At 33.5% G+C, this 18,633-nt stretch overlaps 1 protein-coding gene across 3 annotated transcripts in view; it reads right to left on the reverse strand.

The window, feature by feature from the left end:
* Positions 1–1,596: 1,596 nt before the first annotated feature.
* The window catches only part of Drip (aquaporin homolog protein drip), a 98,652-nt gene continuing 81,615 nt past the window's right edge, over positions 1,597–18,633 (reverse strand). For all 3 annotated transcript variants that reach the window (XM_072528686.1, XM_072528684.1, XM_072528685.1), the window contains exons 2-6: positions 17,264–17,466; positions 9,301–9,444; positions 8,744–8,953; positions 3,968–4,048; positions 1,597–1,789 (exon numbers count right to left, since the gene is read on the reverse strand). In XM_072528686.1, coding sequence (XP_072384787.1) covers positions 1,694–1,789; positions 3,968–4,048; positions 8,744–8,953; positions 9,301–9,444; positions 17,264–17,466 — 734 coding nt within the window. In that variant the 3' untranslated portion in view covers positions 1,597–1,693. The remainder of the gene's footprint in view (positions 1,790–3,967; positions 4,049–8,743; positions 8,954–9,300; positions 9,445–17,263; positions 17,467–18,633) is intronic.

Genomic DNA, 18,633 nt, shown 5'->3' on the forward strand with positions numbered 1-18,633 from the left:
GGACGTTTTGATCTGTGGTTCAGAGGAATATCATCATCAGAATCGTCAGAATTCCCATTCACTTGTATTTCATATGTACCTGCAATATCTGTTTTTATTCCTTCTGTACCAATAATATTATCATTAATGTCTTCTACATCGGAAATTTCATCTGTTTCCGGCGGCACATAAACCACATCAAGTGAGTCAGCATTTTCACAGTCTGAGTCTTCTTCTAACAAAGCCATTAACTCTTTAGTAGTTAGTGTATATTCATATGATAATAATTTAGCTTACCTCATTTCAACTTATATGGAATATAAAACAAATAAACACAAGGAAACTTTCAAACTGATTTAAGTCAAGAAAAAAGCAAATATTATAACGTTTACAGCACACAGCAATTTTATAAATAGTGAATAAAGTATATTGACTTAGACTATTGACGAGATCGTAATTTCATATTGTTTAGTCTACGAAAAAAATATAATATGGTTTCGGCCAAAGGTGCGTATACGAATCCATCGTATAAACATGCAATTATAGACCTTATTTTTAAAGTATGAATGAATAAGTTTTTAGAATAATAAAAATTTCAACATATTTTTATAATTATAGAATACAAAATATGAATTAAGTTTATAATTAGTATCGGAAAAAATTTTTGTATGAAGATGTGCATAAATCATTAAATTATGCAAAATTATAATAATCTTAAAATATTTAAAAAGTAATATTTTTGTCAAAAGAAAAATGATACTATATACCTCAATCTATTGAGATGTTACTTCAATAAAAAGAAAACATTAAAAAAACTATTTTCGGGCAAAAAAAAAAATTAACAATAAAGGTTGCGTTTACGCACCTTTGGCCGTAAATGGGTTTTAACAATATGCATGGACCTCTGTACCAAGTTTCAAGATTCTACTATGACGCAATTTGAATCAGGGGTCTGGCGAGTCCAAATAACAACACTACCAAATACTCAATATTTTTATTAAAATGATCATTCTTGTAACTCTATTTTAAACAGATAACAATTTCCACTCCAAACACCCAGCTGTTCCCGCTGTGCTGTATAATATGAGAATTCTTCTACCCCTCTTTCGTTTACCCTTACTTCCATTGGTGCTACCGGCCAAATTGGGCCATGCATCTGTATTGCTAGGTGCTCGCCACCTAATTTATATAATTTGAAGAAAAAATCGTCTATCCTGGCGCCTTGTTGTTTCTTTGCGCCTGTATTGCTTGTTTAAACTATTTAATTGTCGGGTTTCTAATTTCTTCAACCTTCTCTCGTTCTGTCGGTAATCAAAAGAATAATCACTTTCTTGTGTTCCTAGGTATAAGTGTCCAATTTACTCCATAGGTGGCAAAGATGTACGCCAGAGATACATGCAGGGTCATCTAAACTTATTTACAATACTTACCAACCACATTCACTCACCTTAGTCACCCCCCTTCAGCAGCCCGTTTTCATTATTGTATTATATTTTTTGCTCCCCTCCACAAAATCTATATAGCGAACGAAATAATATAGACTTTGTGATTACTAGGCTCTTCTAAATTTGTCAGGACTTTGAGTACGTGCAATGATCAACACAGTGAAAACAACTGTTAAAAGTTTTGTTAGGTATATTTAAATAAAATAAAATTATTTATAATTAACAAAAAATATGTAGTTAAAAACTAAAAATATTGATGAGTATTATATCTATAAGTCGTATGATTCGTCTTTTCGTACTTTAAATAAGATCTTGTAAATAATTCCAGCGAGACCTCCTCCAAGCAAAGGACCAATCCAGTAGATCTAAAAGAGAATATTTATTATAACAAATATAATATGTTTGTTATAGAAGATGATATATATCGATATGGCAATTTTTACCATCTTTAATACCACTTTTAATAGTCACCATCCCGACGGAGTGGGTATGACTTTTAGACAGTGTTTCCATCTATAATTTTGGTCCGATACATGAGTGTAAAATAATATTTAAATCCATTACAGTTCATTGTAAAATGAAAATTAATATTGTCCCAAAAAAAAACTTAAATAAAGTAGACATGTAATTCATATTTTCTAATCGATTCTATCAATTACTTAATTAGTTAACAAAGAACATTGATTTAAGAAATTGATGTGTGGCAATAACGCATTATTTCCCTGATGAGTTTTAAAATTTTAAGCAACGCCTCCCTTCACAGCGCGAACCGCCAAGATACATCCGGCTATCCGGCATTCGGTAATTATCAGACACTGACGAGGAGTGTGAAGTTCTCTGCATAAAATTATTTTATCACCAACTCTTCATGGTAAATCTTAAGAAAAACCCAAACACTTATATTTGAGTTTTAAATGCAATTCTTGTAGATTTTTAGCTGTGATAGCTTGGAAATAAAACTAGTTGCTGGAATAATCTGATTGAGTAATAAATCTAGATACTTATGTGAATTCAGATTTCCCGTAATAAAAAATGGACCAATTATATTATCGTTATAAAGTCCAGTCCACAAGTTTAAGTTGTTTGGGTATTGTGTTTTCACAGTAATACTCAAATGTTCATTTTTCCTAGACCAATAGCGGACGACAGATGCCTTATGACGTTTATGGATTGTGAATGAAGATTCATCGGAAAACAGAACGTTTTTTAAAAAGTTTTCATTCGATATCTCCATCATTGTTTCACACAATTCCATACGATTAAAATAATCGTCTGGAAAAGTTCTTGGGTGGTTTTCACTTTATAGCAATTGTATCTATATCGTTACAGTTTCTTCAAAAAAAGGCGTTTCTTCAGCAGTAAAACAAACTTGCTGAGGGAGCCTTGTAACTGGCTACCTACATAAGAAGGTTGGAAATCTTTTGATTCCAAGCCTTACTTCAAAGGACTTGTGAATGGATGTATCTCCATAGGTTTGATTCTTCAGTGATCGTTAAAGGATAAGGATTCTTAATATGAGCAAATATAGCTCCAGAGAAATAAAATCACTTTTGAGTTTATCGATTTATAATTAAATCTTTTTAGAGTAGAGAGGCCCAACACGGCCGTAGCTTACTATACAATATCAAAAAATTATTTCTTTATAACTCGTAAAAGAACACACCGGTATAAGAAAATGTCCGATTTCGGCGGAGAGAAATATTTAATACGTGAATTGAGAGTGTTTAAAAATTCGATGCCTCAAGAGCGATGTGTGAGAATGAACTGATAAATCACTACTTGATACGTGAAGATTATTCCTATTTTATTTAGGTGTGAAAAAATATTTAAGAGGGTGAGACGACGCCAGTCAGTCGGAGTCGCGAACAAACTTGATGAAGTCACTATTACAGTTATTCTACACTAAGAAAAGTTTAAATAATTACATTTTTATTTTATGTTTTAAAACAATATGTTCATTTCTGGAACACTTGCATTTCGCGAGCTTCGCATTCAACAGAGATTTGTTTCGATCGTGATTGATCCGTTGGAAGACATTTCATAAAGGTATTTATGCAACCGAAATTTTCAAAGTTTTTTATAACTGATCGTACTGTTTTGTATGTCGGAATTGGGCGATTTAAAAAAAAAACAATAAAAATTGTATTGTTTATACAATAGTATGGTTTCCATAATACCATTTTACCATTTGAATCTTTTCTTCTCGAAAATATACGCTTGGCATGTTAATTACTTATTTGTTTTCAACCTTTTACCACCATAGCTAAAAATCAAATAGATAGACCATAAACCTGCTGTACAGATAAGAACCGCCTATTCTTTTGAGGAGAAATCATGCACTCTTAGAGGACGTACACCGTTTATACTATCTGTCTGTCTACTTAAGTGCGTTAATTAATCAAGTAATGATATAATCGTTTAAAAATTAACAGTTGCAGAATTACTTAATGTGAGTTTTGTTGGGTCAATATTAGTTGTCATTCTACCATGAACTTTAGTGAATTTAAATGTTATGTCTAAGATTATTTAAAATTCCAACTTACCCAGTGATTGTGCCATGCGTTCACAATTACAGCTGGTCCGAAAGAACGCGCGGGATTGATACTTGATCCTGTGTATGGAATCTGAAAGGAAAAAGGAAGTTAAGATAGTTTAGTGATATTTTCAATCTTATAGGCTAGATCCATTTATTAATGTAAATAAAATCTTTTGTTTTAATTTCATAAATAAAGAGAATCAATCAGATATAGATTAGTAAATAGCCATTCTTTTGATTTTGAAAATAAACCAATTTTATAAGGAAAATCAAATTACAATAAAAGATGTAAAATGCAGATGAAACATATTAAAAATCAATCAACCTGCATCAACAATAAAGTCAAACATTCAAAAGTTTTTCAATTTATATTATAATTTAATGAATTAATTAATAAAACATTCACCACGACACTGGCAAAACTTATTTTTCTTAGAAAACCGACTGAATGCATTCTCCGGTGACACAGGTTTTTACCCTTCATTAGTTTGTAGAGAACTTACATCTTGAATACAGCTAAGCAAATGTGTTAATATTCTTCCTACAATACTCGCGTAGGATACCAGCGTATCCAACTTGCCGGAAAACCACGCATGTGATACACCAGCTCATAAGTAAACTTTCGCCCTTGCTTGCCGGACAGTTTACTCAAGACTTTGGTGGGTTGTGTTTGTGTGCGTCTCTGTTCAGAATTATTGTTGAGGTTAACTTTGATTATGGGACACGTACGTATTCCATGTGACCTCGGAATTTCATTGTGAGCTTAATATGTGTTTATTTTTATTATATTTTGTTTTTTAACGTGAACTATTACTTACAGATTTCAAAAATAAACGAGGATCCGAAAAAATGGCTGGCATGGTACAAAGATATGGTAGAGGAAGAAAAAATTGGAGTAGCAGATCTACTATACTAGTAGAGACAGGGTTGCGTCTTATCACCGCTACTCTTTAATTTGTATTCGGAGTCTATATTCAGAGAAGCATTAGACGAGGTCCAAGGCGGAATTAAGATTAACGGAATCAGCATAGACAACATCAGATATGCTGATGATACCGTCTTAATAGCAAGCAACGCACAAGATTTACAAAATATAATAAATGCGGTAGTTCACCACAGCGAAATGTTCGGTTTACATCTAAACGTTTCCAAAACTAAAACTTTAGTATTTTCAAAGACACCAATAAACGTACATGTGTATGCCAATGGTCAAATAATAGAATAGGTAAATTCCATAAAATATTTGGGAACAAATATCAATAGTCAGTGTAATCCAAAAAAAGAAATCCTATCAAGAATCGAACAAGCAAGGAAAACATTCATGAGCATGAAAACATTTTTTACAAGATCAGACCTTAGTCTACAGCTTAGAATCCGAATGATCAAATGTTACGTTTTTTCTGTCTTACTCTATGGCTGTGAAAGTTGGACAATGGACTCTGAAATAGAAAAAATAATAGATGCCTTTGAGATGTATATATACAGGCGAATGTTAAGAATTCCAAGTGTACAAAGAGTTACTAATGTTGAGGTACTTCGTGGCATGTGTAAACAAAAAGAATTACTAAGAATAATCAAAGAGAGGAAAATGCAATACTTGGGTAATGTGTTGAGAGGCGAAAGATATGAATTACTTCAAGTTATACTGGAAGAAAAAGTACAGGGCAAAAGATCAGTAGTAAGACGCCAGAACTCGTGGCTGAAAGACCTGAGGAGATGGTTCGACCGCTCATCCGCAGAGATCTTTCGCGCAGCAGTTTCCAAAACTACAATTGCCATTTGGATCGCCAACCTTGGAAAGGAGACGGCGCAATGAAAAGAAGAAGCAGATCTAGATCCAGCGAAGATGATAAAGATTTTTGTCCGAAAAGTGTACACAACACTGATTCAGAAGAAGGTGCCGGGGAGAAGGATGTTGCAGAGGAAGTTATAGGACGTTACGACGATAATGAATTTCCCTGTTATGGTGAAAAAGACCGTACAACCCACTGGAGAGTGTCCATCACAAACAAGAACTAGTATGTAATATATTGAAAAAATACCTGAGCCCATAGATGATGCAGTAAATACCAAAACCATAACAGAAAGTTTGGAAATTTTTATTGCAACAACATTGTGGAAATGGTAACTGATTATACAAATATATATTAAAAATATCAACCCAAAGTACAATTATTATGAACGATGTTAAATAAACTGATCTGAGTGAAATGAAAGGTCTATTTAAAATGGTATATCTTGTAGGAGTTAATAAATCAGGCGGACAAAACATAACAGATATTTTAAGAACAGACGGTAGTGGAATGGACATCAAATTTCTTCCGATTTCTTTTACGCTTAGATGATGTCAATAGTCGTCACGAGCAATGGAAAACTGACAAGTTGGCAGCAGTACGAGATATTTTTAAAATATTTATAGAAAACTACCAGAAATTAGTAATACTTTGACCTGGGCCCTGATTCTAATTGAGATTTCGACTCAAAACATGTCGAAATTAATATGGCGACGTCGAAACGCGACTTTGCGAACCTTGTGGATTTCAGCTGAGCTAACCAAACGACGTCACTAATTTTCAACTTATCGAAATTAATTTTAACTTCAAGAAAGTGGTTGAAGTTTCATTTTGAGTCGAAATTAATCTGACATGACTGACTGGACTGGGAGAAGTGAACTTAGGTTCAGTTTAGGTAGGCGGTGTTTTGATCCTTGCAAGGAAAACTGAGGCAAAAAGTATTAATATGGCTGTGTTTTACGGACATTTGCTAGTTTTGGAGGAATTAGAGAGGATAGATATCCGACGCTCATAACGGAGGATAAGAATGTTACGGGATACTCAAAATTCTTTTTCACTAAGTGATGCTCAATTTAGGCAGCAATTCCGGCTTAATAAACAAGCTGCAAATTATTTAATAAGGGTATTAGAACCATATTTGGAAGAAGGTGTTTATGCCTCTAGGATACCCAAAATGTTTAGGGTTAGTATTACTAAGCTGTAAATTTAAAAATATATTAGAATATAACCACTAAGTCAAATCTTAGTGGTTATAACTTAAGGATCTCCCACATCGCCTTTTTTTTCTTGCCATCTTTTCTTTCAATTCAAAATATAATTGAAAATGGCCACTATTTATAATTTAACAACTCAAACAAGAAAAAAAGACGTTCACGTAACGTAAACAAAACAAACATTCAACAAGCGTAGTGCAGCCAATAAACAACAGGGCCAACCCAAATTTTCAGCAGTATCAAAATGATAAAGTAAATATCCCCAGTTTTAACTACAATCGAAATGAATGAGAATCGCTAGCGATTGCGACTGTCATGGCGTAGTTGCTTTTAAATTTCGACATCGAAATGAAATAGAATCAGGGCCCTGATCTAATAGTTGATGAACAACTTTTAAGTTTCAGAGGTCGATGCCATTTTAGGCAATACATATCTTCAAAGCGTGCTAAATATGACATCAATGTCTTCGGATTAGTTGACTTAAGTAGCATGTTTACTGTGAACTTCAAAATACATGCAGGAACTCAACCAAAAGGCTCCTTTCGACTATCGAATAGCCCACCGAATGTTGTCAAGCGAGTTGTAAGTTCAATAAGAGGGAACATACCATAATACTGCAGAAAATTCTAATTTCCCACTAGCCATGCAAATAATGAATTTAGTCTAACTATGCTAAGAACAATTAAGAAAAATAAAAGGGGGGGTTGCCTATAGAACACTACCGAATGACTAGACTTCAGTAGTCAGTTTGCATTTCATAGAGACTGCAAAAATCTCCGTGTCTTATCCACACGCCATACAGATAACAGCATAGACAAGGATACTAACAAACCAATAGTTATAGTGGACTACAATCATTCTAAGATCAAGGTCGATGTTGTAGATTAAATGTGTAGTTCTTTTAATGTCGCTAAAAACAGTAGGAGATAGCCCTTAACTATTTTTTTATATTATGAATAAAGCAGGCATAAATGCCTTAGTACTATTCCAAATAAATAACTCAAATCTGAGTGTTTTTAGGCTAGATTTTTTATGCAGCTTAGCTTTCAATCTATTGAAACCGCAGATTAGAAAGAAATTTTACACTTCTAATGTTTCGAAAAAATTGAAGGAAAAATAAGGATTTCTACTTTAATCAAAGAACACTAGGAGGAAGCTTCGACTTCTGCAGAAAAATCTTCATCCCAACCATAGAAGGCCAAAACAAGAAATGGTCAATGCTACCTATGTGCCCGAAGAATAGGCAAAAGAACAAGGGAGTATTGTTACCTCTGCAGTAGTTGAATCTGCAAAGAACATCAAAAAAAATCGCCGATCGTCTGCTTAAAATGCGATACAGACGAAGACAAATGATCTGGTAACCATTATATCTAATTTTAATTTTTAAATGTATTTATTCGCTTTTAACAAAATATAAGGTCGTTTATTAAATATTTTATAACAGCAAACTTTGTTTATATTAAAACGACAATTAAATATATATTTTAGACTTGATTTATTCTGGGACACACGTTTATACCATGCGACTGTTTATGGTAGTAAGAAACTGGTATGCGAGTAATATGGTAAAATATTAAAAATATATATATTCTAAATTCTAGTATGTAATAGTGTTTATTGACAATGCAAAAATGTTTAAACGACAGTAAAATATTTTATTAATACCAGATCAAAAATCTAAGAAAACTAAAACAAAAACTTTTGTTTTCAATCACGATCGAGAAATAAAAAACTATTTATTCATTTATGTATAGTAAAATAGTCTCTAGTACTTACTCCAGTCAAATGGCAAGCGACTGCAGCTAATCCAATGGCCAAAGGACCAGATCCCTTCAAGTCTTTTCGGTAGGCATCGCAAACTCCTTGGATGACAAGTAGGAACATGAACGTCAAAGCTGCTTCCATTACCATTCCTTGAACGTCAGATAAGGAACTGTGGGTATCGGTTACTCCGAAAGCTCCAACTTTAGAGTCAGGAACAACCAACTAAAAGAAGTATTGGAAATATATTTAGTATTATATCTATCAGCATCAAAATGATTAATAACTAAACACTATTTGTACCTATACAATATCTGGATAATAACAAAATAAGATAAAAATGTGATCCAGTACAATAACTAAGTCAGAAAAGAACTGCATCTTGATCTATCTGATCAGATTGTAGTAATAAAAATATAATTAAAAAAACAGTTATTACTTATTTATGTAAAATTTTGCAAATATATTAAAACATTGACTGGAATGAACATACTATTAAATAGATCCACCTTTTATTTATGTACATAAATTATTATAAATAACTGCAAAATAAACAGTAAAGGATTATTTACCTTTAGTAAACCAGCTCCTCCAATAGCTCCAATACATTGGACGACTACGTAACTTAAGCCTTTAATAATTTTAACATCCCCAGTACAAACAAAGCTGAAAGTGACGGCAGGATTGATGTGGCCTCCACTGATGTGAGCTATCGCCTACAAAGATACAAGAAATTTACAATCTAATAGCGTTAGTGTTTATGCATTCTATATTTTCAATTTTTAATTATTAAAACATTTTTTGCACCGCTTTAGCCAATGCTGATTGGTTTGCCCATATTGTGGATAACAAATCTTGGTGACACACCTTAGTACACGTTCTCCAATTCTCCTATTCATTATTTATATCTGTATTCATCAAATTCTGTTCTAGATATTGATTAAAGATTTTTTGATAAAAACCGCTTGCAGTTTCTTCGTTTAGCAATTACATCTAAAATACTTCGTCTTATCTGAGTGATATTTAATTCTTTATACAATTTATAATAATCTGTCTGTGTGAACTAACACCGTAGAAGCTTCCAAATTAAGTCCACCTCACACCCTTACGGAGCCGCCATCACATTATATAGTCCCTACAATATTACATCGCTTGTAGCGTTTCCTAGATCTTCTGTATATGTACTCTATTTCGCCTGTCATCAGAAAAAGGACAATCTAGATTCATCGATGCAAAATGCAATATTCGCCTTTTATGTTCACTAATTAATACCGTGCCAATATGTTCCCGTCTATAGAAAATGTCACACCGAGAGTGCAGTACGGCTAATATAGGAATGCACAATTGCCGGATTTCACGCCTTGTGCTTGGCGATACAAACAGGTCCAAGTGGTAGTCACAGAACCGTACCCAGATCTCTACGCCGGGCTCTGTTATTTATTATAAAATAACATATTGATAAAATAATTGCCTTCAAGTAGCCAAATAAGAGGCATGAATTTGAATAAAAAGACCTTAAGTTTTTAGCGAGAATTTTATTATAAAACTGTATACTTTATTAAACTAACAAATGTATTTTAAATTACATTTCTTGATAGCTATAAATATACCGGGTGGAACCTCCGGTAACTCGATTTCCGTGCACCCAGCCCAATATCCAAGAAAAACTTTTTCTTTTGTAAATATGTGAAAAATTATCAGGAACGGGAATATTATCAGGAACGTGTATTATCAATTGGTCTACGTCATCTTGCAGGTTGTCCGCAGTCCACATCTCAGTTTCCGTTTTCTCAACAACATGAGTGACATAATTGCGCCAATTTTGCTCTGTAACGCGTGCGAAAACGTCGTCGATCAACTAGCGTACCTCGTCGTTTTTAAAAGTGGTATTATGGGTACCTACATATTGCTTAACTTGGTTCCACACTATTTCTATAGGATTCAATTCGCAGTGATATGGAGGAAGCCTTAAAATATAAACATTATGTTGTCAAGATCAAGATGATACTTATCGTATTGATCTTTAAAAGCACGCGCTGCTTCTAATAGCTCGGATTTCAAATAACACTCCTCGAAAAAAATATATTTTTCCACTAGCCATTCCTTGATTGCAGCTTTATTCCAGGAATTGTTAGGGAATCTCTCTTTACGGGAGTGGTACGATGCATTGTCCGTTACAATGGCATTCCTGCGACCATTATTTGGTAAATTTGATATTAATGTCTCCTTAAACCACGACTTAAAATATGCGGCATCCATTTCATCGTGATAGTCGCCATCATTTTTCTTTGCCAGAAAAACACGCTGTGTGCCAGGAAGGAAACCTCCTGAAAAACCTGCATGCAATAAAACATATCGTGGACCTCGTTTAGTAGGTGCTTTTAAGCCAGTACTTAAACCTTTGAGAAAAGCATCACGACCGTTTTGTATCGTATTATCGCACCCTTCGTAATTTATAGATTGGCCAACATTAACCCACGATTCGTCCAAATATATGATATTGCAATGGTCTTTTCGCAAAGGTCGTATAGTTCTCAAATAATTATGGTGCCAATGAATAATATCCTCTCGCTCCACCATGATGCTTCTTCGGCCACGTTTCTGATAAACAAATCCAATATCTTTCAGAAGTCTGTATAAAGTAGAAAGAGACAACGGCTGTATATTCTCATTACCTTGTATGAAGTTATGTATATGCTTTAAAAATGGCGGCAAATTTTTTATGAAAAATTCACAATGAACAATTCTCCATAGAATACTTCTTACACCCTCGTCATATGTGAATATTCTAGAATTTGATTGACACACTCGTTTTTTACATTTTTTTGGCGATTTGAACGTTCCACTCTGTTCTTTTTCTTTTTTGAAATTGTAAATGCTTCTTTCGCTAACACCAGTCATCAACGAAGTACGTCTTACGTCAACAGCTGGAGAAAACCGACAACCCTGTGCGTTTATTCTCCATAACAAAAGCATTGCCGTATCTTACCCATACTGCACTCTCAGTGTGACATTTTTTATAGGGTACAGGTCATTTTCGGCAAGTCTAACAGTCTAAAAATTCATTTTGTAGAGAAGTACTGGTAACAAACCTTTGTCTTAGTGTACAAAGTCCCAATAATCTGTCTTAATCAGGAGTTGTAACACTTCTGCAGCTTTGACCGGGTCTTCTTGAGTTACTCTCAGTGACAACAAAACGTGTTGAAATTCTGGTAGTTCATTTAAAGAAAAAAACTTGAAAACCTAAACTTGAAATTTTTTTTTGAGATTTAGCAAAAGGTGTTGAAATCTATTTATACTTTTACATTTCTAGTAGGAAGTGAATTATTTAAAGAATCGTACCTGCCAAGGTGATTCATGTTTAAACCACTTTATGCCTAATAATACATTATAACATTTTTAGCACCTTGAAGGTGTTAATTGTGTTAACTTAATTTTTTAAGCAAATTAGCTGCATTTTAAAGATAATGTTATATATTTATTTAATAACATCTTAAAATCAATACACACAGAAATCTTAAATTTTTTATTAAATGTGATAATCTGTCATAAGTGAAGATATTTCGTTAATTTTTGTTTCAACATAAACTCAAGGTTTGTTTACTTTTTTTTTGTTTTTAAAGTATGTTCTCTTTCATAAGCACATTGGTTAAATAAGAATACGTTGCAAACATAGGAGTAAATGAAAAGTGATCCATTTTTGCCCAAAGTGAATATTTATTTCAGTTACTACGTGACAACTGACATTGTTATGGTAAAAAGAAGGTATCAAAAAGGCGATGAGAGGAAGAAGTAAAATCTGATCCGATTAGACGAGCAAGAACGCAGCAGACAGATCAAGTAACTGAAGAAGATGTCCCTCGAGCTAATGTCATCCATTTTCCCGGAAAAATTCCAAACAAAATGGATTTAAGCAAAAGTCAACACATGATATTCAACATGGTATATCCCAAAAAATCTGGAGATAAACCATGTACAGTTGCAAAGCCTAAATACATTGTAATAATTAGAACTAGAATTTACCTATCAGTCAATCTGTACAGGGTGTCCCCAATTGGTATGTTTTGCAGGGTACACCGAAAACTAGAGGAGGTAGAAAAAAGTAATTAGGATGACTTCTTGTATTGTGGCGTTTGTACTTTTTTTGTCTACAGTAAAATGTTGAGGCGAGCATCACGGAACTAAAGTTACGAGTAGCATCATAGAATAGCGGTTCTTGACATCGGTTCACTACTTTCGATCAATTCGTTTCTAAGCCAAGATAAAGATATGAAATAAATTTTTGAAACTAAAACACACATTAAAATTCCAAAATAAATTTCAACAAGACAGTATAGGTCAATTTTCACATTCTGATAAATATTATTCATTTATAATGGCACACAATATTTTAATAGAAAAGGTTTGATAGCTTTGAAAGGAATAATTATAATGTAATGTTCAAAATTACATTTTGGCTCATTTTACTTTCAGGTGCCATATCAATCTGATATTGGTGTACGAGGTCGACTTCTAATATCATAATGTAGACCAATATCATTCTCCAATGAGTTGACTACTCAGAATGATGATGAGAATCTAGATTCAGAACCTAATAATCCACCATCACGCAAGATCGATATTGTAGGTGTGGAACCCCTTTATTTTTTAATATGATCGCTTTTCAACTATAATGAGTGATGAAGACTTAGCCACATTATGTCAAAAGTTCACCCAAATCTCACCTCGTTTAAATAAAAGTATTGTGGCATGTTCTTAACCCACACACAATGCTGAAGACAGGATTGAAAATCAAGACAACGAATTCACAAGTAGTGATATTGGTGAACCTTTCGGAGATGACGACAGAATTAAAGATCCAGATTTCGATGTATCCGACTACGTTACGTCTCCCAGCAGTATTGAAGTAAATGAAGCTAACATGAATCGGTTGAGTAAAAAGCAAGCAAAAAAAATCAGTCGATCTAAAGAAAGTAGGCTCAAACAAAATCATGAAATTTCTCCAGCAGCTGAAGTTCTGGTTGAAGTGAATAATCTTCCACCAGAAAACGAAGGCAGATCCTCTACAAGAAGAAGAAAAAACGAGTTGTCTGTACTTCAGAGTGGAAAAGTAACAAGGCTAAATAGCTTCGTAATTCAGGTAAGGAATATACTTCTCAGAAATCTAACAAAATCGTTAAAACAAAAGTTATAAGACCTTGCAGAAATTGTCAACACAACTGCCCTTTTAAATTTTCAGAAGAAATGCGGGTGTCTTTATTTAATTGATATTGGGAACTTGGCAGTATAGACAAGCAGCGAAATTTTGTGGTTCGTCACTCAGCTGAAATAAAACCTCAGTATCGTTATGCTAAAGAAAATTTAAAAGTAATTAATGTTTCTATTAAGAACGATATGAGAGCACTAATTGATTCAATCACAAAAGTGGAGAGCCACTATATAAGAGCTAACACCACAAGGCAGTTTATCGAAGAAGGTAAGTCAATAACGCAAATATATCGTGACTATCAGATGATGTTTTTAAGTATTTTCAATCAAGAATACAACTTATCATTTTTTAGTCCCAAAAAAGACCAGTTTCAATTTTGCACAGTGTTTTAAAACTCCAATGATGAACTTCGAGAAAACAATGCATGAAAAGGACTTGTCTCGAAAAGAGAAATGAGATAGATAAAACTCAATCGCTAGCAGATGTCATCGTAGCAACATACGATTTAAAAGCAGCATTGCCTACTCCTAAGGGAGAAGTTTCAACGGTTTATTACAAGTCGAAACTCTCTACGTACAACCTAACTGTATTTGACTTGAAGAAAAAACAAGCTATTTGCAATATTTGGCACGAGGGTGATGCTCACAGAGGTGCCAATAAAATAGCTACATGTATTTTTAAATGTATTGGAGAGACCTATGAGCGCAGAAGGAGAAATTGAGTACATTTTCTTTACCGACAACTGCTGCGGACAACAAAAAAAAAACAAAAAACTGAACCTATTTATATGCTGGCCCAGTACTACCAGCTAATGAAAAGTGCAAAGAAAACCTCTCCAGTGTACCGTAGAAGAGAATTTTCATATAATGATTTTATTGATTTCAAGGATTTGGCAGGAGAAATCGGCACAAATCACAACAAAAATATTGAATCTGACACCTTTTCGTTCTCAGATATTAAAATAGTAAAAATTGTCAGAGAGAAACCTTATAAATTTCTTTACAAATTATCGTATTTGGATGAATTTAAGACTGTTAATATTTTGCTGAACAGAACCAGGACAAGCGAAAATTGCGCAACAATAATGACTATTTGATTACTACTGATAAAATTATTGTAAAAAAAACTGGTCCAAGAAAAAGGCTTATGACAAACCAGTGGGAATATCTGCCAACAAGAAAAAGGATTTAATGTCTCTAGTCTCTGACAATCTAATTATCTCTACCTACCACAGTTTTTACAAAGACTTAATAATTTTAACAAAGACAGTAAAACGTAGAGCTCCATACACATCATTTTTCTGCTGCCTGGTCTTTTTGTGTACTCTTAATTTTTGAATAAAATTATTAAACTACCGTCTACTTTTTATTTATGCTATTACTCTCTAAATGGGAGATCGGAATGAGTGGTATTTCATAATAATGAAATAATTCTTGCAACAATACTGGGACAATTCAAAATGTTTCAAATTAATTGTTAATTATTAACTTAAGTGGTACCAAATGATTGCCAAAATTAACTGAAAAGCAATCTTTGATATCTACTGAACTAAGTGACATAGTTTTAGTCAGGAAGTGTGTTAGCGAGATCATCTGTGCATTTTTAAATGAAGACTAGTCGGAATGCGAGGAACTAAAACTTTCTGTGGGACGCTCAAAAAATGAAAAAACAGTAAATATTGGACAGGAAGATGATGAGCTAAATGTTGTACAACCGACAATTAGACAATCAAGAGTTACATTTGCCAGTAAAACATTATAGATGAATAAAGAAACCCCTCCTATTAAGATTATTTATAAACTCTAAATTTTATATTTCCTATAAACAACAAACATTAAATATTAGCTCAACCTCACGAGTACGATTTTTAAATTGCCGCCGCGAAGCCTATGATTAGATTCTCGTATTTTTAATTTATTGATAATAAATTTGATAACCCATATAAGATTCCTAAAGCAAACAATATCTTGATTTATATCACACGCTTGTTAACCTTTTTATTTCTTTATTATTTGCACAAGTACTTACGAGGTAAATGATTATAGTATAATTAACAATTAAGAGCGTGACAGGAGTTAATAAAAAGTTATGACGCTTTTATTGGCGCTTCCCTTACGTATACGGGTCGGTTATGTAAACGTTTGTAACGACGAATGATAGGTATATAGTATACGATTGGGATTAAAAATAATCTTTTGTCAATATTATAGATTTGCTTATATTTTTTTATGATTTTATGAGTTGGAAGTTGTGATTTGACTTATTATCATCAAACATCAATAAATTTTAAATAAACTCAACGTGAAACTTAAATTATCACTAAAATTACTGTATAATTCAAATAGCCTATGCCTGAACTTCTCGATCACGATATAAACTAATTCGAACTAGAATGGTGGAGAAAATGATTTATTGGTAGCTCAAATATAAATACGTCTTCTTCAAGTGCCGATCGGAGGTTGGATATCATCATCACTATCTTTACTCTATCTACTGCTGCTCTGAAGAGTTCTATAGAACTGCATTTAAACCAGTCTCTTAAATTCTTCAACCATGACACTCTCCTTCTTCCTATACTCCTTCCTCCTCTTATCTTTCACTGTATTATAAGCCTTAGCAATTAGCAGTTCATATCGCTGTCTCCTCATTACGTGTCCCAGATATTGTAACTTTCTTATTTTTATTGTGTTTAGTATTTCGCATTCTTTGCTCATTTCTCGAAATACTTCCGTGTTAGTGTTCTTCTGTATCCATGCTATTTTAAGCATCCTCCTGTAACACCACATTTCAAAGGACTGTAACTTATTTATGTGTTCTTGCTTTAATGTCCAGCTTTCAAGTCCATATTGCAGTATCGAAAACACGTCTTCTGGTGACAGGCAGCATCTCGGTGCTCTTACTCTCAGTTCTAATCTAAAGTCTTTGTTGCAAATAATTGTTTTCATTTTTACAAACGCATTTCTTGCTATTTCTATCTTGGCTCTTATTTCGGTAGTTTGATCATTATTGTCTGAAATTCAGGTTCCTAGGTATTTGTATTTATCAACAATTCCTATCGGTACATTTTTCAAATGTGTGTTTGTTGTTATATTTGTTTTTTTTTGTTCTTATCATGTATTTGGTCTTTTTTATATTCATTTTTAGTCCATATTTTTCACAGAAACTGCTTGTTTTGTTTAGCAGTAATTGCAGTTATTCAGCAGAGCTTGCCATAATCACGGTGTCATCTGCATATTTTATGTTGTTAATAGATCTTCCATATGAATACAAATAACTAATAATAAATTGTTATATCGTTAAATATTAGTAGAATAAAATGTTCTTACCTGAACAACAGTGGCTATCGTCAGACCAAACGCGAAAGCAATTTTAATAAATGCCCCACCATCGTTTGCGACTATATTTACACAGGAACCGCATCCTATAAATACCAGGATGAATGTTCCTAGACATTCGGCGAGAAGCGCTTTCCAGATGTTCTTGTTTTTTGTGAACTCACTGACACCAAGGAATCCATCGTCAGTTTCATCTGTAAGAAAACAGCATTGTTAGTATTGCGATATATAATGAAAGTAATTATTAAGATAAGGTTTATAACTTTTCTGATACTCCTGTTTTGACCATTGCCACTCAAGCTTTAACAAAGGGTTTCAATTATTCTGTTACTCCAAGTCACATTCCAATTAAGACAATCATCCGTCAAACCGAAGAAGCCAACTTCAGTTTACCTTTTGAAGATGCTGAAATAACTAGACAAGACATCGCTAGAATTCTTAAAAACTCAAAGCCTCCTACTCCAAATATTAGCCAATCCGAGAAAAAACTCCTGAAAGAACTTCAGTCAAATCCAAATCTAGTCATTCTTCCCGCCAATAAAGGCATTGCCACTGTCGTCCTAAACACTTCTTCTTGTATTAATAAACTCTCCAATCTTACTTATACTCCAGACTACGGACCAATTCCTAATAATCCAACAACCTATCTGGAAAAAACAACAAAAGCCATTATCAATAAAACCTCTCTTCCAGCTGACATAAAACAATCTCTAGTTCCTCGTAAAAAGTCTTCCAGAACACCTCGAATTTATGGCCTATCCATAATTCACAAACCCTATATTTCTCTACCTCCCATTGTTAGTGCATACAACCCTACACAACCATTGGCCAGGTACTTGGCCAAAACTCTACAACCTCTCGCCAAAAATGCTTCATCCTTCATCCTGAAAAATTCTTCTCAGGATTCTGAGAAATTCTTCTGTTCGAACTTCTTAAACAATACCCTATCTCACAGTCAGAGAATTTAGTAAGTTTCGATATCGTTTCACTTTTTACAAACATTCCTATGGACAAAACTCAACATTCTGAAAACTAAATACAGTGTCCAGCGAGACCACTTATCTCTCATTAAACATTATATGTCCAACATTTATTTTATCTTCCAAAATCAATTCTACAGACAAATAAATGGTGCCTCAATAGGCTCCATACTATCTCCAGTAATTGCCAATATCTTTATGGAAAACTTCGAGACACGAGCACTATTCACATCAATGCTCAAACCCACAAGTTGGCTACGATATGTTGATGATACATTCGCCATTTGTCCCTATGGCAGGTATGCTTTGGTGTCTTTTCAATTCGTGAATGGTATACATCCTAGTATCCAGTTCACGATGTAGGTGGAAAATGATTCATTC

Source organism: Diabrotica undecimpunctata, chromosome 4 (genome assembly GCF_040954645.1).
Source record: "Diabrotica undecimpunctata isolate CICGRU chromosome 4, icDiaUnde3, whole genome shotgun sequence".
In the NCBI taxonomy this organism is placed as follows: Eukaryota; Metazoa; Arthropoda; class Insecta; order Coleoptera; family Chrysomelidae; genus Diabrotica; species Diabrotica undecimpunctata.